General features: G+C 44.5%; 1 protein-coding gene across 3 annotated transcripts in view; it reads left to right on the top strand.

Moving 5' to 3' along the window:
* swt1 (SWT1 RNA endoribonuclease homolog) overlaps positions 1 to 21,600 on the top strand; it is a 43,956-nt gene that overhangs the window by 11,754 nt on the left and 10,602 nt on the right. For all 3 annotated transcript variants that reach the window (XM_031575349.2, XM_031575350.2, XM_031575351.2), the window contains 14 exons: positions 633 to 2,160; positions 2,550 to 2,615; positions 4,352 to 4,487; positions 4,741 to 4,842; positions 5,215 to 5,403; positions 7,564 to 7,657; positions 8,344 to 8,507; positions 9,263 to 9,462; positions 11,818 to 11,956; positions 12,970 to 13,118; positions 13,377 to 13,507; positions 13,998 to 14,144; positions 19,547 to 19,613; positions 20,525 to 20,592. In XM_031575349.2, the coding sequence (XP_031431209.1) occupies positions 633 to 2,160; positions 2,550 to 2,615; positions 4,352 to 4,487; positions 4,741 to 4,842; positions 5,215 to 5,403; positions 7,564 to 7,657; positions 8,344 to 8,507; positions 9,263 to 9,462; positions 11,818 to 11,956; positions 12,970 to 13,118; positions 13,377 to 13,507; positions 13,998 to 14,144; positions 19,547 to 19,613; positions 20,525 to 20,592 (3,180 nt within the window). The remainder of the gene's footprint in view (positions 1 to 632; positions 2,161 to 2,549; positions 2,616 to 4,351; positions 4,488 to 4,740; positions 4,843 to 5,214; positions 5,404 to 7,563; positions 7,658 to 8,343; positions 8,508 to 9,262; positions 9,463 to 11,817; positions 11,957 to 12,969; positions 13,119 to 13,376; positions 13,508 to 13,997; positions 14,145 to 19,546; positions 19,614 to 20,524; positions 20,593 to 21,600) is intronic.

Here is a 21,600-nt window from a genome sequence, read left to right as displayed (position 1 = left end):
GGGTGACTCTGACTCCTCTGAGGGTTTATGGCGGGGTGACAGACTCCTCTAGACGCTTCGGCAATGCCACAAGACAGACAATTTCCAGACACCGTACCTGAAAAAAACCGAGACACCTGTTATCACAGGAAAATCTCGATGTGGTTAAGTCTGATGAAGTAAACAAGAACAGGGTAGATCAAAGGGGGGCTAGATCTATAAAAAGGGGGCACGGGGACTTGGTCCTCAGGTTATCTACTTGATCGCTCTTGCCATATGACTAGAGTCTTTGAGATGCTCCATATACCAGCTCAGCAGTAGTTAACTCCTCTGAATTAAACCGTTCAGTATATTCATACCTATTTGCCCTGAAGTTTCTTGAGAACTCTTAGAATTTTCCACGACAATAGTAAAATGACACTTTTGTAAATTGATTGACCTTGGACACTGTTTTTAGAAAGGAGAAACCACAGGGGGGGGCTTGTAAAGATAAAAAACAGGAAATTACGTACTAACTACACTGGCCCTGTAAAGGCCTGCTCATATGGCCTACTGTGTCAGCTTTGCCGGTGATCAATAGATAATGTTCTATTGTTTAGGACAGTATTTGTAGTATTTAGTATTGCATTGGGCCTGACCCCTCTGTATTTCAGTTCTGCTGACAGGAAAAGGAAAGCAGAGAATAGGGACAAGACCTCGCCCCCACCAAGACGATCCAGTCCAGACAGAGGCCGTGAGCTCAAAAAGCCTGTCTACCGTTTAGCCACCTCAGCGGAGAAAAAAGACAGAAGAAAAGATGAAGAAGGGAGAGAGGCAAAGACAGAACACCACAGGACGAATGAAGGGAAACGGGGAGAAAAGAGACATAAGACATCCCGTAGAGAAAGCCTCTCTTTGAGCTCTGAGAGAAGCCGCTCTCGATCGCACAGAACCTCATCTCCACAGGCCAGCAAAGCCAACCTGCCCCACGCACAGGGACGAAGCACCGCGCTTGGGGTCAGAGCACGCCACAGCACTCCCCCCAGCCCGGCGAAAGGTGTACCTCTCGATCTGAAGGAGCAGAGGAAGACGTTAGTGAGAAGGAGATCAGAAGAGGAGCCTCCTGCTAAGACCTCCAGGAGTACCCCGGTCCCACAGCGGCAGGCAGAGGAGCTGAGGCAGGAGAGAAAGAAGCTGGTGGAGAGGAGGAGGTCCACTGAAGAGGTCGAGGCAAACCCCCCCTCAACAAAGCAGGATGGAGGGGTCCAACAAGGGAAGACCCAGAGTAGTGGCACAGCAGAGTCTCATTCAGCCAAAGTCATCGGCTCAGCTCGGCCAGGCTCAGGTTCAGCGTTGCAGAGGGCTCCAAGGACTCAGCCCTCAGGCACACAGAATCATGCTCCCCCCAAACCACAGCCCGCCGTCAGCTTCAGGATCGGCAAGAAGCTCAAAGCTCTATCACCATGGACAGACATCTGGGACCAGACTGACCAGAGCACGGCCCAGTCTGCTGCTCCATCTAAACCCCTCTCTACAACAACGACACACCACGCTACTCCATCTAAACCCCTCTCTACAACAACGACACACCACACTACACCATTTATACCCCGCTCTACAACAAGAGCAGGCCAGGCTACTCCATCTAAACCCCTCTCTACAACAACAGCAGGCCAGGCTACTCTTTCTAAACCCCTTTCTACAACAACAGCAGGCCAGGCTACTCCATCTAAACCCCTCTCTACAACAACAGCAGGCCAGGCTACTCCTTTTAAACCCCGCTCTACAACAACCGCAGGCCGGGCTACTCATTCTCTTAAACCCCTTTCTACAAGAACAGCAGGCCAGGCTGCTGCTTCGCCTGAATCCCTCTCCATAACAAGAGCAGGCCAGGCTGCTGCTTCGCCTGAATCGCTCTCCATAAAAAGAGCAGGCCAGGCTGCTGCTTCGCCTGAAGCCCTCTCCATAACAAGAGCAGGCCAGGCTGCTGCTTTGCCTGAAGCCCTCTCCATAACAAGAGCTGCTCGGGCTGTAAAACGGACATCCCCCATGTGCAGGCCTCAGCAGCACGAGGAGGAGAAAGATGTTCCACAAAGGTTCCATTCTGTGGCTGCATCTTTCAGTACACCTGTATGTCTCCCTGAGCAATCACAGGTGATGCCCACCATCTCGTCGAGCCGCCCTTCAGCCTGGAGCTCACAGGTAAACATCCCCACCTGAGGAAGCATGTGAACAAGAGATTCTGCTCTGCTCTGAATCAGTGTGTGTGTGTACTAGCTGACCTCACTCAAACACCCCCTCTTTGTCAGTCGTGTCAAAAGTGTTAAACGTCGGCACTGTGGATACTACATTTCAAAATTAGTACATTTTCCTGATCTCCACTAAGTATTTATTTTCCACCTTCCCATATTTTCTTCAGGTAAATAATTGGGGAAGTAAATAACGATTGTAGCTTTAAAGGAAAGTGCCATGAGAATGGATGACATCACAATACTTGTTGTCTTGGAATCAGCAGTGATCACATAAAGGGGAAAAGAGAATACACACCCTTTGCTTTAACTTTTTATGACAGTAATGTTTCTTATTTTCAGACAGTGCCATCATCTTTATTTATTTTACCAGAGGAGAACCATGACGTGGGTGACAATGATCAAGAGGTAAGTTGCTTATTTTTCATTCAATTTATTCGTGTAATTACTAATTGATTTTATATAAAATGTCATTAATTGTGCTCAGAGGAACTGAAAATAAATATATAGTAACACTCACACCAACCCAAACCAGGAAACAATTCCGAAAGGAAAAACTTACATGCAGAAAACCATCTTCACTGATGGGGAAGGTTACAACTATAAGTTGAAACTGCTTTCTAACCTCAAATAGACTGTTGGAGTTCTACCTTTTCTAGGCAGTAGAATTCTCATTGTGGAATTCTGAAACTGGTCATAATACATTTGGAATAACAACATACATCACAAAGTTCTAGAATCGGAAAGATTGAGCTGTACAAAGGAAAATGGAGCTTGAAATTATAATATAAATAGATCTCATTTTCATGTGGGAAACCACTTCTTTTATGATGCCTACAAGATTATATAAACCAAGTTTAAATCACTGTCACAAGTATACTTTTTGTTTACTAATACAGTCTTTTCCACTATAACAATTAGAGTATAAATTAGAACTTAATTAGAAAGAGATCTCTGTAACCACCTCAGGCTCATTTAAAGGGGGTGATACAGGGAGAACCCCCCCCCCCCCCCCCAATAAAAAAGAAAGCTGATGGAGATAATTTCCAAACACTGTTAATGACTTAAGAATATATGAATCAAGTGCGTTGTATTAATAATATGTGTAACTTAGATTATTAGGTACTGGCGCCACTTAGTCTGCATATGTGTAAGATCTACATGTGTAAGTGAAGGAACCTCTTGTCTATGTTTGGGTGAGCTCAGTGGTGATAGGGAGGGTCGAACTGTAACTTTTTCGACCTTGTGTAGAACTGACATCCTTGGAAGACAGGAAGCTCAGTTAGAGATCTTAGTCAAGAGTGGCTATTGTAAGATAAATTCAGTTCAGTACGAATGTATTAACAACTTATTCATATTAACAATGTATAGGCCTATTTACCAGTACACAAGTATGGATTAGGACACAGTGTGCAGAACAGGGCCTGAGAAAGAAGGGAGTCATCTGCTTCAGTTTAGCTGGCCGAGACAAGGTCAAGTCAGTGGCCTCTTACCCTGGCGCAGAGCAGATAACGACCATCTGCAGAAGGGAGTCGAGGTGTTCACAAAGCCATGATTGTCACCCAGAAATTATTACTATTTCAGAATATGTTGTGCTACAGTCCCAGAGAGGCGTATACCTGGAGGCCCCAGGAAGTAACCTCAGTGGATCTGGCTCTTAAAAGACTGACTCTTTCTTTTGTGTACCAGAATGCATTATCCAGCCTGGCGTGACGGAACCCTGTGTGAAGTCAAGTCAAGCTGTATTTGTGTTACTATTTACCAGTAAAACTTCTCTTGTTACAACTAAATGCTTCGTTCTGGTGGTCTCTCTCTAAACCAACACGCAAGAGTAAAATATAACTCTAACACTATTATGACTGACATGTTACACGTATGCAGACTAAGTGGTGCCAGTACCTAATAATCGAAGTTACACATATACACAGGAACACAGAAAAGCCATGTCCCTGCTTACATAAGCACATGATTCATACAAAGTAATTATTAATACAACGCACTTGATTCATATATTCTCATTAAGTCGTTAACAGTGTTTGGAAATTATCTCCATCAAAAGCGAACAGTCAATAAGGGTAATTTGTTCTTAAATGAACTTCATTGTCTGCAGTTGTTCAAAAATGTGTGTGTGTGTGTGTGTGTAGATGCAGCTACTGGAGGAGCTTCAGCAGGCTCGTTGTGAGCGGCGGTTGGAGGTGAATGTGGTGGAGAGTTACGGGGAGCTGACTGCCATGGACATTGATCCACCAGATGAGGGCACCACACCTCCACAGATGCTTAGTAAGACACTAGCACACATTCACACTCAGTCATGTAGATCATTTCTTACAGACACAAACATGCACACAATCATGATATGATAATCAATGATAATACAGACTCAAAATGGTATGCATTTTCTTCAACATTCAGCCCCTGTGCAATATATTGATAGAGGTGTGCAAATTGATGACCCCAGTTGCTTTTGTGTGTGTGTGTGTGTGTGTGTGTGTGTGTGTGTGTGTGTGTGTGTGTGTGTGTGTGTTCTGCACAGGCAAAGAGCTCATACAGCAAGACCTCCTAATCGTCATGGACACCAACATCCTGCTGAGTCATCTGGACTTAGTGAAAAAGATTCGGTCACATGGTCTTGGGTGTAAGTAAGCTGACAGTAAGCTGATAGAATGATTAATGACAATGTGTGAATTATAATATTATAATAACTATGATTAATGACCGACTGGTAATGAGCATAAGTATTGTCTGATTTCAAGCCACCCCACCCTCCACACCTCATCACAGTTCACAGTTCAACCTCCTCTCACAGCCCTGCCTCAGAAGGGCCAGTCGGACGCTCAGGGGACGTCTGGTGGCTTTTTATGCGATGGAGGCATAAATCAGTGAGAAATTGGAATGAAATAAGAGTGTGCAGGAGCATTCTGATGCCCCTACTACCCTCGACTACTGTCTGCTACTCTACTACCTAATACCTTCTACTCCTGCCCCTCTCCCCATCTCCTCCCCTCAGCTTTGGGCTTCCCCACCGTGCTCATCCCCTGGGTGGTGCTACAGGAGCTGGACGCCATTAAGAACGGCAAGCTGACCAATGCAGTGACGCGCCGGGCCACGCCCGCCGTCAACTACATCTACTGCTGCCTGAAGAACCAGGAGCCTCGCCTCACGGGCCAGTCTATGCAGCAGGCCTCACTGGCTCTCTGTGAGTAACACCACCATCTGTGTGTGTGTGTGTCTGTGTGCGTCTGTGTGTGTGTGTGTGTTGGGCTATATGAGAACCCAGAGAGAGTCTTCTCATTGTTCACTGCCACTGTATGTGTGCAGCAGGCTTTTCATGGGTATTTGTGAGCCATGTTACACATGCAAACTGGTTGTGAGTTTACATTTCAGGTCCAATTTGGATTCCTGAATGCCCATAGAACAAACTTCTCTCATGGGGATGGATCTTAGGTCTATACTCGTTTCAAAGAACCAAAAATTGCTTTTAAATCTTTATAAAAGTTTATAATTGCTGTCTGTCAGTGAATATTTGGGTTAGGCTACAAAAGGACTCTCAGTTCTTCAGTTACGTAAGCGATGCGATGACAGACATCCTGCAAAGCGTCTTCTGAGTGGAGATCTGTGGGTGAAGGAGCTCAGAGTGTGCCTGCCGCCTGCTAGGCTACTCACAATAGTGTGTCTTTGATGAGGCTAGTGCATTATCACACTGTTTTCAGGCCGCCGTGCTTATATAATGCATCACTCCTAGCACAACAAAGGTGATACAGTAATCTATGCAGCTGGTGATGGTCCACATGCCACATTCCTGTGCTAAAAATGTCTGATTAATTGTCAGGCTAACTAACTGACTCCTCCTCTTGAAACTTCTGAAATCCACAAGGGAATAACCACCCAAAACTCACTCCCCAGTGCCTGGGCAATTTGATGGCGCTTTGAATGTGTTTGTTTCTTTCATCCACACTGAAATCTTTGTGTTGTTTGTTATACCCAGGAAAAGAAGTTAAATACCTTGGTTGGGGACTTTCCCCATGGCTAACACAGTGGCCACAACTTTCCACAGTGGCCACTGTCACAAACAAGTGCTCCTACTACCCCACAAGTTAGCCTAAGTATTATAAATAAGGCTGTCAAGTGAAACAATTAATCTAATTATTTACATGATTTGTGATTTGATTAATCGAAATTAATCGTGAATTGACAAAGTAAACATCCCCTGACAGTTTCATTGGGCAGGTACAGAGTGAAAGAGCAGGGTTTGGGTTAGGTGACGGTTCACAAGCATGGATTAAGGCCACATTGCCGGAGAGAAGGCAGATGGTAACCAGCTTTGTTTGCGAGCAAAAAGAGGCAAAGGAAGGGCAATGGATAAACTGGCATAATGTTGAGAAGAGGAAGATCAGCTGGAGAGAATTGTGGGCTATGGCTGTTAAATGCACTAAATTCATTGCCACTTATGATGTCCTCCCAACTCCACAGAAGCTCAGTCAGTGAGCAGGAGAAGACGGAAGCTGCAGGTTGTGCATGGGTGTTGGCTTATTAAAACATATCTGTGTGGAGACATAATCAGGTTTTAAAATCATCAGACGTGTTTGTTCGAGAATAAATAAGTTGAGGTTAACTCTTTGCTTGTCGATGACAAGGACAGTAGAATTTAGTTTGTGTGAGAGGGGGTAAGAACTTCTTATCAGTAGCATTAATGGCCTTAACAATTAATTCTCTAAGATCTTCAACCTGTCCTTAGTCACTGAACGCGGGATTTTGCCATCTGTCCAAATTCTTAACCTGTTTCTATACAATAGAAGGAACACCTCACCTTCAATATAAACACTCTCCACCAGGTTGCCTTAACTGATAGATAGCACAGATGTCTGTCACTCTTCACAAGTAAAGCTAGTCGCAGCAGGCAACAGCCCAGGCCAGCAGGGGTCGCTCTGTCCTGCCAGTCTGGAGTTAAATTCCGCAGTGGTCTGCCAAGCAGACATCTGACCTTTCTGTCCAGACATTGGACTAAGGACAGGGACGCTATCAGCACATGGCTCCCCATGTTAGCAGCCCCTCCAAGGCCCTGTCCTTCACCCTGCCGAAGAGGCAGACAGTTGAAGCTGCTGCTGAGCTGTGTTCTTATACACATTGGCGTGGTGGTTGGATCATTCTGATGTAGTCTGCTTCATCACGTTGATACAAAGGATGAGTATTCTACTCCCCACACATGTTTAAAGAGATGGGCAGTACAAGTGTAACTAACGTATCTCGCTGTCATTTTCATGTTTCAGATTTTACATCTTTCTTTTTCTTTGTGTTCTCTTCCTGCTCTCTCTCTCTCTTTGTCATCCTCTCTTTTTTCTGTCTCTTTCTGTTTTAGGTGGGCTGAAGACTGAGAATAATGATGATCGTGTTTTGCAGTGCTGTCTGCAGTACCAGAAGCTCTACCCAAAGAACCAAACCATCCTTTGCACGTGAGCACTCATACATCCTTATGCATCCTAATCCTTTTGTGTGTGTGTGTGTGTGTGTGTGTGTGTGTGTGTGTGTGTGTGTGTGAAATTCATGATATCTTGTGATATTTTGTGTGTGTGAGGTGTGGGCTGTTGCGTGTGTGTGTGTGTGGGGGGGGGGGGGCTATTGCGTGTGTGTGTGTGTGTGTGTGTGTGTGTGTGTGTGTCCGAGGTATGAGCCGTTGTGTGTGTGTGTAAGGTGTGGGCTGTTGCGTGTGTGTGAGGTGTGAGCTGTTTTGTGTGTGTGTGTGTGTGGGTGCGTGCGTGTGTGTGAGTGTGGACATTGAATTATTTTTAGTGCTTTTCCTAGGTGGATTTCATTTGCCTCACACTGTTGAATATATCAGATTTCCCCCCTCTGTGTTCCAATTATTTTCTCTTCCTCTTTTGGCTTTTCATCCCACCTCATCTCTCTCTGTTCATCCATCCTGCTCTGTGTGTCAACCCTCCACTCTCACTCTCTCTCGCTCTCTCTCTCTCTCTCTCTCTCTCTCTCTCTCATCCCTTGCAACCTTCCCATCATCACCCTCCCCTACCTCACTGATTTACTGACTCCCCACCTAATCTTCCTCCAACTGTGCATTCCTACCTCTTCTCCCTCTATCTTCCTCTCCCGCCCTCTCCTCTCCTCTCCTCTCCTCTCTCAGGAATGACAAGAACCTGTGCAGTAAGGCTGTGCTGAGTGGGGTCAGAGCTCTCAGTAAGACAGACCTGCTGCGTGAGGTGGACAGACTCAAGTCAGGGGTCCTTGGCACCACACCCACAGCTGACCCACGCACTGCCTGTCCCTGCTGGCAGCCTGCAGGGAAAGGTCAGTCAGAAAGTCACTTAGGGTGATAAAATATGACCTGTAACTAAAATGCAGCTGTTTAAAGATCAGTGCAATAATTTAGGCACCTCTGCGTAAAAGTGTTTTAAGCAGAAGTATGGAGTTTTGGTTGAGCTAACTAACTAATGCTAACTGGTGTCTTTTGGCGATGTCATTTGCAAAGTTGTGTTGTGAAAGCTTTTCTTACATTTGTTACACAGAACACAGAATTACATAGTACCTATCCTGGGTGGCTAATGGGGAAAGACACGTGTGTTTATGTCCTTTGCATGACCATATACAATCAAAATATATTTGGAGATGATGGCAAAACTAGTTGTCTATAAAAACATACCTTAGGAAGTGGCAAATTGCTGCACAGTGTTGCTTTAAAGTCTCACATGCAATATGCACAGATTTCAAACATGATGGTAGAGTTAGGAACCAGCAGCATTAGGCTAGAGTGTTGTTGCCTGAAGGAGCAAGCAATGTTCACCAGCTTTCTCATAATTGTGTGTGTGTGTGTGTGTGTGTGTGTGTGTGTGTGTGTATAGGAGGTAGAGAAGTCGTTTAGTAATCAGAAGGTTGCTAGTTCGATTCCCTGTCGAAGTGTCCTCGAGGAAGACACTGAACCCCTAATTGCTCCTGATGTGCAGTGTAAATGTAAAAAATATGTATATATCCTTGTAAGTCGCTTTGGATAAAAGCGTCTGCTAGATGACTAAATGTAAAATGTAAAATGTAAATGTGTGTTTCAGATGAAGATAGGAGCAGACAGGAACCAAAGCCTGAAGCTGAGAGAACGGAACAAAGAGATGAAGAGGAGCAAAAGAGAGCAGCAGCGGCCAGTCGTGAGCTGAGCGAGTGTGTGTGCCATCTGGAGGACACCCTGAAGGGGGCGCTGTCCGCAATCCTAGAGCAAGAGATGAGGGAGGCCTACGGAGACCTGTGGAATGAGGTAACACTCCCCCCCCCCCACACACACACACACCACCACACAGAAGTCTGCAATGCTCTTTATTTCATAAGTGTTCACTGCCACTGAAGGTTTCCAGACTTACATTCCACGTGTCTCGGGTAGGAACTCCATAAAGTCAATTTGTGCTGCAATGTAGAAGACATGCCATTGCTTACCGGCCTCCCTAGCAGTCAGACCAGTCCTGAGTCATTTCGAATTAACTCAGTATAAACAATGTGAATGTTTGTACAGTGATTACCTATTAGGAGGCTGATAAGGATATATAATAATATATTAACAGGTATTTTTATGACACTGCGGTCATGTAGGGTTTGTCAAAGTTTTTTTTTTCCCGTCACAGATTGTAGCCCCACATGGCTGATTGACAATATAAGGTTTGTGTCCCTAGGTGGGCGTGTCCCTTTGTGCTGGCGCACCCCAATGTGGGGTAGGCTCAAAGCACTTTTGGGGCAATAGCTTGTCAACCGTTTTGTAAAAAAATTACGAAACCTTCATGGCAAGTTGGCCTGTAGGAGCCGCCTAACTCATTACGACTCATTCGAGGCAGCGCCACCTAGTGAATAATGTTTAATGCAAAAATCTATCGCTTCACTAGCCACTATCTTGCGACATAAAGGTTAAAACTTCATGAAGTTTCACACCCTGTATCACTACCATATTCTTTGGATGCACCCACAATTTTGTGAATATTTCCCTATAGGGGGCGCTACAACTGACACATTTCAATAATTCAAGTGCTGCATAAGATAAAGCATATGAAATTTGGTATGCTTATACTTGGCTACATGTGCTCCATTTGGCTTGCTCATCAAGATGGTCGCCAATGGGCAGTCACAATTCAGAAGCCAATACATGCCTGTGATGTAAAGGTTAAATTTAATGACATTTTGTAGGCTCTTTCATAATGATTTTTAATAATTCAAGCTAATAGGACTATTTCAAATAAATCAGACAACCTACAACATGCTTTCCTCTGTTCCCCTGACATGGTTTGGTGTGATCATTATAGACACGTACTGCTTTTTGTATGTTTTGCACCATATGTAAGGTCCTATATGTCCTTGAATGTCTAGCGTGTGCCAGTGACAGGGGCCCTGCTAAGAATTCTGGGCCCCCTGACAGAATTTTCAGCCCACCCCCAGTGAGATGAGGGCCTCTAGTTGTGATCAGGGATCTTCAGATTTGGAATATCACATTGACAAATAGTAAATCAAATGAATGTGATTTAAATAACGCTATGATATGCTAAGCAAGCCTGCCTTGTTTGATTGGTTGTGAAAGGTCAAGCCAGGTCAGTAGCAAGGCAGCCAGGCCAGGAACTCAGTAGACACCGCTCCTGCCTGTGGTATCAGTCTCGTAAAGCAGAAAAATATGATGGGCTGTACAGGTGTTGTTTTATGTTGTCCATTAATGTGCTATTTGTTGGTCGGTCAAAATCCATGAATCTATTTTATTGCATCATGTGTTGATGAAGTGTGACTCCTACAGGTGTTAAATGTGTCACGTACGCACAGAGTGGTTGGACTGTGTGTTTCTACTGGCCGTGCGCGCTTTCCTGCCCAGGGGCCCCTGATTTCATAATCTGCCCATGCTCATCCTCTCACTGTGTGCGGTGCTCATGTTATGCACCACTATGCAGTACGTCTAGATAACATTCTGAATCTTTTGAGGATGGTTTGAAAACGGACTGCATCGCTTTACTAGGAACAGATGCATGACCTCTGACCTCTAGCAGGCCCACACCTGCAAGCACTCCTCAAAGTCTTAGATCTAGATCGTACAAGCAGTGTTTTTCTCTTCATCTTGATGATGGATAGATGGGTGGCAGAAGGAATGGATGGCTTAGTAGATGGATGGATAAAAACATATACTAATGAATATGAAAAGATAGATGAAGAAAAGAAGGAAGGAAAGTAACAGAAATGAAAGGAAGGAGACAGGTCTGGAAAAGAATTACTGTGATGACATGTCTGCATGTGGTAAGTCTGTATGTGCGTTCGGTTGCTCATTGTCTTGCGTCCATCTGTGGCTGTTACCACACCACTGGGGCCAGGTTTACTGGGTTTGCCCATGAGCTCATAGCAGTATCATTCATACAGTCAAATTCACCATCAGTGAAGAGCACTAACCCTGAACCACCTGAATCATCCTCTTGTCTGTAAGAGAGTGTGTCTGTGTGTGTGTGTGTGTGTGTGTGTCTGTGTGTGTCTGTGTGTGTGTGTCTGTGTGTGTGTCTGTGTGTGTGTCTGAGTGATTTAGAGTTGTCCAGGTGGCAAAAGCATGAACCTGTTTTATTAATTAAAGTTTGTGTATTATTGTTGTGTCTGTGTGTAGATTGTGTACCTGAAGCCTCCCTGGAGTCTGAGCGATGTGCTGCAGTGTGTGAAGAAGCACTGGATTGCGGTGTTCGGAAACATCGTCCAGCGCGGACTCCAGAGCAACATCTGCCAGCTCATCGACTGCCTTTGCTCAGGTAGATAAACACACACACAGACACACACACACACACACACACACACACACACACACATAAAGAAACACTCTCACTTACTCAAACATAGACACACACTCAAAAATACACACTCACTCACACAATCCTTTCTCTCTCTCTCTCTCTCTCTCTCTCACACACATACACACACAGACACACTGGCCTACCCTGCCAATACTCAGCACCCTCTACCTCCAGCTGAAACCGCAGCTGCTGTTCAAATCAACCACAAACTGAGGGCCAAACAACGGCCTCGGCTACACATTTCTCTTCTCTTCCATGCGCCATACACAACAGCACGTGCCATTTGTGTGTGTGTGTGTGTGTGTGTGTGTGTGTGTGTGTGTGTGTGTGTGTGTGGGGGCACATGCTGTGGAAGTATGACCTGGTTCTGTCTCTCAAAAACGGTAGCATGACTGTGCACTTCCTCTGTTTTTGGCTGTGTGCCACTACCCTTTATGAGTAGGCGGAGGGGCTGAGTGAGAGAGAGAGAGAGAGAGAGAGAAGAGAGGGAGGGAGGGAGGGAGGGAGGGAAGGAGGAGAGAAAAGAAAGAGCATGAAGGAATGGAGAGCCAGAAGGAGGAGAGAGAACTGTGTTTATACAGGAGTGGAAAAGTACAGCTCCCTCCCTCGCGTCCCAGGGCGTGTGTGTGTGTGTGTGTGTGTGTGTGTGTGTGTGTGTGTGTGTGTGTGTGTGTGTGTGTGTGTGTGTGTGTGTGTGTGTGTGTGTGTGTGTGTGTGTGTGTGTGTGTGTGTGTGTGTGTGTGTGTGTGTGTGTGTGTGTGTGTGTGACACACGCATGGTTATGCACACTCACAAACGCACACACTTACCTTCTTCTGCCAGTAGGAGTCTCTCTCCCCCTATATCCCACTCTTGCTTCATGTGTTATGTTAACCTTTGTGTGTGTGAGTGTGTGTGTGTGTATATGAATGTGTGTGGGTATGTGCACTGTATATGTGTGCATGTGTACTGAGTCTCTCCTCTCCGCACAGATAAGACGGTCGACCGTGAGAGCGTGCTGCTGTCTCTGGCAGTGGCGGTGGAGCTCTTCACAGCCTTCAGCAGCAGGTGTGACTACAGCGGTGTCCTCCCCCAGAGCCTGACCATCCTCCAGGGGCTCCTGCAGCGACTCCAGCCCCAGGTAGAGCCTTAGGCTGGGGCCATACACACACCTCCTGCCTGTGCTGGGGCAAGCATGCTCAGGACATACATGTGTAGCAGGGCAGGACTGTGGAGAAGTTTATATGAATTTATATGCATGTTTGGAAGTTTGTTAATTTTGTTGATTTGTGTATGTGTGTGTGTGTGTGTCTCTGTGTGTGTGTGTGTGTTTGTCTTTCTGTGTTTGTGTGTGTGTGTGTGTGTGTGTGTGTGTGTGTGTGTGTGACTGTCTGCGTAGCCTTCCAGGTCTCCCAAGGCAGATGATGACTCAGTCATGCTGGAAGAGGAGGTGTCCCAGGCCTCTGGTGTGACTCATCAGGACGTGTGGCAGGTCTTTGAGAACATCTGGAACAACGTGTGTCGGCTCAGGTGAGGATGGCAGGGATGAATGGATGGAGGAGAGCTGGAGAGAGTGATTCTTCTGCCACTCTTCAAGATCAACCTCGTATTCTCAAACAGAAGCTCTAGAACCAAAGAATTCTGACAGATTTTAACTTCGGCATTTGCAGACACAGATAGTTATTGTTGCTGTATTTTTCCTGTCTGGTCATGTGACCCAAGGACTGTAAACCGGTTTTGAGGGGAATTTAAATGGAAAGCCATTGTCTGTTACCAACACTGTCCATAACCATTCTGTACTAAAGGACAATGAGTGTCTGGTGTTCAAACATAACAAGCCACCAGACATCACTCAAATTTCAAGGGATTTAATTGATTCAAGTGGGCTTGAATATGTTGTCACGCACTTATAGAATAATTGTAGTGTTCTGGAGTATGTTGTATCTGTTGAATTGCATATTGATTGGGTTTATGAAGGTTGGTTTCAGCTGTCTGATTGGGCCCCTTTCTTCTCTCATAGCTCCGCTGTGTTCACAGCCCTCCAATACCATCCGGGCTCCATGGAAACGGCTCCGTCTAAAGAAGCTCCTCCGCCTTCCCAGGATGCACTCTGCTGCCTTCAGAAGCTCTGTGTGGCTGTTGCACAACTGCTGCAGGATTTTCAGAGGTAAGGCAAACACACACATATACACACACACACACACACACACAAATACAAATACACACACACACACACACACATTTGTACACATATCTGATATTAAATCTACTAAAAGGTCTTTACAGATTTCAATATTGCACTTGTACACACACACAAACACACACACACAAACACAAACACAAACACACACAAAATCCAGCAAATCCGCAAATGCTTCCACAGGGGCTTGTTTCAGAAATGAGGTACTAATTCACAGGCACACTCGCTCTCCCCCTCTGGTTTTAAATTAGCTTAAAGGCTCCCTCTAGTGCACTTCTGTAACACACCCACACACCCACCAACACACACACACACACACACACACACACACACACACACACACACACACATACAGTGCAGGATTGTCTTTGGGCTTCTTGACTTCTACTGTCCGCTCTGTGGCTGGTTTCAGGCTTTCATTCGTTTTCATCTTGGTTTTAAAGAGTAAAATAACACCTGTTTGTGTGTGTGTACTTGTGCGTGTGTGTGTGCGCTTGCGTGTCTGTCATGTCTGTCTATGTGTCACTGGATTTTAAATGAATGGCAGCACAAAACTATCACGGCTTCTAGATCTAAACTTTTCCATGGAGACAGCAGGTGTGTTCTCAGGAACTGAGTGTGGACATTCCCAGGAGCTGTGCCCTGCTGTGAAGCAGTGACATAGGAGCCTTTGACTGTCACACCCTCCATGCGGTCATGCCTGGCTATCAGTAAACACAGGCTGTTGTTGTTTTGCATGCAGGGACAGGAAATATCTTGAGAAGTGCACAGAATGCAGAGTGCATTTGAAAGGCATTCCGAGGTCATTAAGAGGCAGGGCTGTGTGTGTGTGTGTGTGTGTGTGTGTGTGTGTGTGTGTGTGTGTGTGTGTCTTTGTGTGTGTCTTTGTGTGTGTGTGTGTGTGATGAAATATGTATCCGTCAAGGTCTTATACTGTTAAAAGCAGAGCTCAGTCTGCTGGTTGAAGGTGTGGCTTAGCTCAGGAGTGTGGCTCAGTCTCCCCCAGGGTCCTAAAGGCTGATGTGTGTCTGGGTGCTGTTTTGATCAGTTGTATTGATGCCTGCGTGAGACATGTTAGTCATTCTCTTCTGGAGCGTTATGTCATGCAGGTATCAACTTCAGTGCCTTAGTCATCACCATCTGTGCTTACACACACACACACACACAGAAGTTACCGCCTCTCTGAGTCAGACTCTCTCTCTCACATGCACACACACACACACACATACACACATAAATACATACATACATGCTGTTCCCACCTTCCCTGTCTCAGCTGAACAGATCACAGCACTACTTGCATGATGGGAGTTGGGGGGCTTAAGCTATTTACTTTCACCTTCACTGAGACTTACATACACTACATTATCCAGAAATATTCAGTGTGGTAAATCAAGATGCCTTGCATTCATATTCCATAAAGAACAACGTCATGTCCAGAGTTTTATTCAGTCTGACTGTCAGTTTGTGTAATGTAGTTTTTAACATAGTGATGCATGTTAGTATGGTGTGTACATACTTTACCATGTGTATGATGGAGTCTTAATGCGTCTTCATCAGCTTCACTATTACACGTGAGTGTGTGTCAGTAGTGTTGTGACCTCTTTAAGGCTATTTTTACTGTCTGGCCCCTCTCTGCAGAGATGAGGCATGCTCAGGTGGACTGAAAGAGAGCAACAGAGAGAAAAAGAGAGAGAGAGACAGAGATGGAGAGAAAGAGAGAGAGAGAGAGTTACAGAGAAAGAAAGAGATAGAGATTTATTTTTATATCTGATTTATCAGCTCGCTAAAACCATTGTATTTATATTCTCTGTTGGTTAAATTCTGTACTTAAAGTCAACTAACCGTTTTACTTCTGGCAATCTAAAAATGTATCCTGTGCTCTGCCAGTACAGTAAATTGAATTAAATCGTATGAATCACATTGAGTAAAAGACAGAGAAAGAGAGCGATCCATTGTGTTTTGTTTTGGGCCGATTGAATGGCTGGTGATTGCTGATGTAAGATACTGCAGTCATATCCAGATATCCACTGCCGTTATCTCAGAATGTTTTGTGTTTGCAAACTGTTTTGCATCGATACGACACTAGTAAAAACGCTGTTGCTAGCTAGGTCATTTAAAATGTGATGTTTTAATCACATTTCTTGCATAACCTATGTTATATAGTCTACAACTAAACAAGATTATTACCCTAAGCAATGGCACTACGAGACGAGATAAATCCTATAAATCATTTCTTTGTCAACATCAGCTAAACGTCGTTTGGGTGAACAGAATTTCCTCAGTGAAGTAAACCCTGCTTAAGATTGCTAGCATTTAGCATCATGCAATATCAAACCCAGAGAAGGCTTTGGCCACTAATGTTTCCGATAGATCACACCCTCCTCGTAGAAATGGAACAAATTGGCAGATTACCATGAAGTTTTTGCCAATAAATATATATATTTTTGTATTCATTGCCACTGAAGACAGAGTGAAGTCTTTGGAGGGTGGAGCTTAGGCTGAAGCTTTATGGAGAATGAAACGTGATTGGATAAAGTTGGGGCTGTGTCATCATTGTTTTCAAAGGGTTCTGAATTCTCCTGTCTACGTGACAACTTAAGGGTTGTGTTTTCAAAGTTCCACTCTGGAGCCCATTTTCAAAAGTTTGAGTTTTTAGGTTCCGAAAACGCGGTTGCCATGTGGATGATAGGCCAAAACACAACAAAGACGTTTCAGCTTTGAGTCAAAACTTCATTTTTACCGTTGAGTGGACACCCCCTCAGAATATCTCAGAAGCTATTGTTCACCTTCACCTCTTGTCTCTTGTCATTTACATTTAAAAGTGCCCTTCTCTCCTAATTGGCCAGTTAAAGATTGAATAAAGAAGTTGTGTGATTATTTTCTAATCTTGTCTGCAGTATGCTGTTGCAGACTTGTTTTATGATTTGTACAGTTAATGATTCATGTACTTGAAGATTATGTTGTGTGTGTGTGTGTGTGTGTGTGTGTGGGTTGGGGTGGGTGGGGGGGGCATGTATTTTTAGCTACCATTAGTATATTTCAGATAGGACTGAGAGAAAATGTTCCTGTCTTCCTGTGATGTACCCTCAAATGAGCCCACTGCAGTGTCAGTCCTTGAGCTGAATTTAACAGAAAGAAGGATGCTGTGATTTTTAGAGGCAGTCAGTGTGTGGGTGGTATCTCTCTCTCTCTCTCTCTCTCTGTGTGTGTGTGTGTGTGTGTGTGTGTGTGTGTGTGTGTTGTGTGTGTGTGTGTGTGTGTGTGTGTGTTGTGTGTGTGTGTGTGTGTGTGTGTGTGTGTGTGTGTGTGTGTGTGTGTGTTTGAGGAGCAACAGACAGAGCAATGCCAATTTTGAGAGGTTTCCTAGGAGATTGCGACTCTTTTTCATGTTCTTGAAGCAAAACGGTGACTCATCAGAGCATCTGTATATCTCTCTCTCTCTCTCCCCTTCCCCTACTCCCTCTCTCTCCCTCTCCATCTTTCTTTCACTCTTTTGTTCTCCCCTCTTCCTCCTCATCACATCTCCCCCTTTCTCTCTTTCTCTCCTCTCTGTCCCTCTTTCATTTGTCATTTTTTATTTTATTTCGGCCAGTCCCAGTTCTTCCACTCTTGCTCCTGATGGGATATCATTTATACCATATATTGAAGATTCAGTCTTAGGTTTGATCAGTCAGGATTCAGGTTTATTCTTGAAGAATGGCGGCCGACCACTGTGAGACAGAGACTGAGGATCCATCCTCCCTCACAGAACTTCACCTCAGTATATCTAACTTATTCCTTGAGGAACAGTCTGTTAAATACACTGATATTCAAGGGGTGTTACCGTCTATTCAAATGGGCCATGGGTGCAGGGCTCTTTGTCTCGACCTGGGGGGGGAAGGTGAGAGTCTAATATCACACCTCACTCCCCAAGAGTATATTCACCCAGGAACTGTTTACATGCTAGTTAAATCCAAATAAAAGTAACAATTATAACTAGGTATAATATCATTGAATTATTGACTATGGCATATTCTTATGACCTATGCCGGTCCCTTCATTTGCTCCTCCACCTCTTCTGTCATTTGATGTAACCCTTTCATCTTTTTCTCTTTTATCTCTCTCATGTCTCCATCTCTCTCTGGATCCTTCTGGTTCTCTCTGTTATTTATCTAATAGCTATGTTGTGTGTCTGTCTTTGTATCAATGTGTGTGTGTGTGTGTGTGTCTTTGTATCGATGTGTGTGTGTGTGTGTATGTGTGTGTGTGTGTGTCTTTGTATCGATGTGTGTGCGTGTGTCTTTGTATCGATGTGTGTGTGTGTGTGTGTGTGTGTGTCTGTCTTTGTATCGATGTGTGTGTGTGTGTGTGTGTGTGTCTTTGTATCGATGTGTGTGCGTGTGTCTTTGTATCGATGTGTGTGCGTGTGTCTTTGTATCGATGTGTGTGTGTGTGTGTGTGTGTGTGTGTCTTTGTATCGATGTGTGTGCGTGTGTCTTTGTATCGATGTGTGTGTGTGTGTCTTTGTATCGATGTGTGTGTGTGTGTGTGTGTGTGTGTGTCTTTGTATCGATGTGTGTGTGTGTGTGTGTCTTTGTATAGATGTGTGTGCGTATGTGTGTGTGTGTCTTTGTATCGATGTGTGTGTGTGTGTGTGTGTGTGTCTTTGTATCGATGTGTGTGTGTGTGTGTCTGTATCAATGTGTGTGTGTGTGTGTGTGTGTGTGTGTGTGTGTGTGTGTCTTTGTATTTATGTGTGTGTGTGTATGTGTGTGCAAAGAATTCATTCTGTTTGATGGTGTCATCAGTTTGATGTTGAAACAGAGATAAGAGCTGTCTTTGAATGCTGTCTGACATTTTCTGTGTGTGTGTGCCTGCACATGCACTTTTTGGTTAGTATAACTCACTGAGCTCACGCACACACACACACACACACACACACACACACACACACACACACACACACACACTCACACACACTCTCTCTTTAAAAAATAAATGAAAAATTCAGACTCCTGCATTCTTAAACAGAGACCAGAGGGCTGGGCTCACACTGATCCCAGGTCAGGCTGTTGCTGGGCAGAACAGGGCTTAACTGTGGTGAGGGAGGTTCCCAGTGAACCTCACCAAAAATTCCAGTACAGTATCTTCTGGGAAACATGGCCATTTACTGGTTTGAGTGACGTGGATGGGACTTTTGTGTGAATTTGTTAGGCTGTAGCGTGTGTGTGTGTGTGTGTGTGTGTGTGTGTGTGGCATAGTGGCTGTGGCCTTTACACAATCTTCAAAACAGGAAGTGGTTTAAATAAATCAGTGACTGACCTAGTATATTAACCCCCCCCCCACCACTCTCTCTCTCTCTTTTCCTGTCTCTCCATCTCTCTCAGGCTTCTCTCAGCTGACTGCTCTGTAAATGATGCCCAGTCTCTCATCACCTTCATACAAACCACTGAGGTATGACTCAACACACATGCACACACACGTGCACCCACACACACACACACACACGCACGCGCACACACACACACACACAGAGGCCACAGCCTAACAAATTCACACAAATGTCCCATCCACACACCATACTTGTCAAGTTGTTTTTTTCCAACATTTCTCATGTCTTATGTATGTGTAAGTAAATCTCACTAAATGTCTCGTAGATCACACTCAATGGCATAAAATGAGTGTGAGTCAACGATGTTTCAATATTCAACGGGTATGCTCCTGCATCACTGAACACCATCTTCTTATCTCGATGGGGCAAACATAGACCTGTTTACGAAATGCCACACAAATGTATCAATATATTTGCATGTGTTGTCCTCATGACCTCATGAATTTTTAATCATGCTAATTTGACAGGTATGACATACACACACACACAGACACACGGCTAAAAAGAAAAATGATAATTACCCATCAATTAAAATTAAACAGAGGCAAAAACACGACACACTCATGTCACCTTTGATGTCATACATCTTGTGGCGTATAGGGTTTGGGTTAGCACACCATCAATATGTGCCAGCTCAAACAATGCATTATCAGGTGTTGTGTTCCATAATAAAGGCCAATTTATTAATCATGAAGGTACTTGTTTTGACATCTTCAGTTAAGAGAGCAGATTTCAGATTTTCTTTGAACAAAACAGTCCAAATGTCTCTATAACATGGCAGCAGGGTTAAGCCACCATCTCACCTCCTGCTCATGGTCTTATCAGTCCCTTGTGGTCCGGGTGATGTCAGCCCTGCATACAGGTGGCTCAAGCTGAGTGGCTCTGCAATGACTAACACTGACATTTTATAATATGTAAACTGTTCTGGAATCAGGTGTGTGTGTGTTTGACCAGGTTGTGTGTGATTTTGTAGATTGCTGTGCTAGAGCCTCACTTCACTGCTCAGGACCTATACGATTGTCTGTCACAGCAGGAGTTCAGGTAGGTTACGCATACGCTCACACACACACACACACACACTCACACACTCGCGCTCACACACTCGCACACATACTGGTAGACGTTCACAACCTCATCATTCTGTACTTACCAATGAGCCCTCAACATACACTTACTTTCCAACAAATGTGCAACATGTGGATTTTCTCTTCATTGTTGCATGGACAGTGGTGACTTATGTTTTCATATTGTTTTAATGGAACCTATTTGTCATCCATAGCTCATGATGACAGTTAATTATGTTATTCAATGAGATTTGGCTTAAATGAGGTCATAAACTAAGTGGTTGTAAATCCTGACAGGATGGTGCAATATTTCATTTAATTTCATCTCATGGATTTAGGGTTCTTAGAAAGCACATTCACCTTCGCCGCAATGCTTGTCCTGGACTTGTAATGAGGTTACATTGTTGATGTGTGTGTGTGTACGTGTGTTTCTGTCTGTGTCTGTGTGTGTGTGGTGTGTGGTGTGTGTGTGTGTGTGTGTGTGTGTGTGTGTGTGTGTCTGTGTGTGTGTGTGAGAGAGAGTGTGTGTGAGAGAGAGAAAGAGAAAATTGTCAGCTCTGTGACCAGAGTCTAATTTCAGCATTGTTGCATCACAATCCCCAACCACCCACACTCTATTACAGTTCTAAGAATCCCTCAAATGATGTCCCTGATTCCAAAGGTTTTGTGTGTGTGTGGGCACGGCTGATATTCATACAGGGGATAATGAACCCCTGAATTAGTAATGATAGCTATCAAAAGTATAGTCCAATCTCTGTCACACACACACACACACACACGCACACACACATATACAAGCATGCACAGGTCCTGATCTTGTGAAAGACGTGTACAAAATGATGGCATAAAGATTGAGGTAGATTATGATTTTGTGTATGTGACGTGTTGAGTATCTTCATACTTGTCAAGTCAATTCAAGTCACATATTTTTATAGCACATTTAAAAACAACAGGAGTTATACCAAAGTGCTTTCCAGTCAAGGTT

The sequence above is a fragment of the Clupea harengus genome, chromosome 10 (assembly GCF_900700415.2).
Source record: "Clupea harengus chromosome 10, Ch_v2.0.2, whole genome shotgun sequence".
NCBI lineage: Eukaryota > Metazoa > Chordata > Actinopteri > Clupeiformes > Clupeidae > Clupea > Clupea harengus.
Note: the sequence above shows the minus strand (reverse complement) of the source record. Positions and strands in the feature narration are given on the sequence as shown.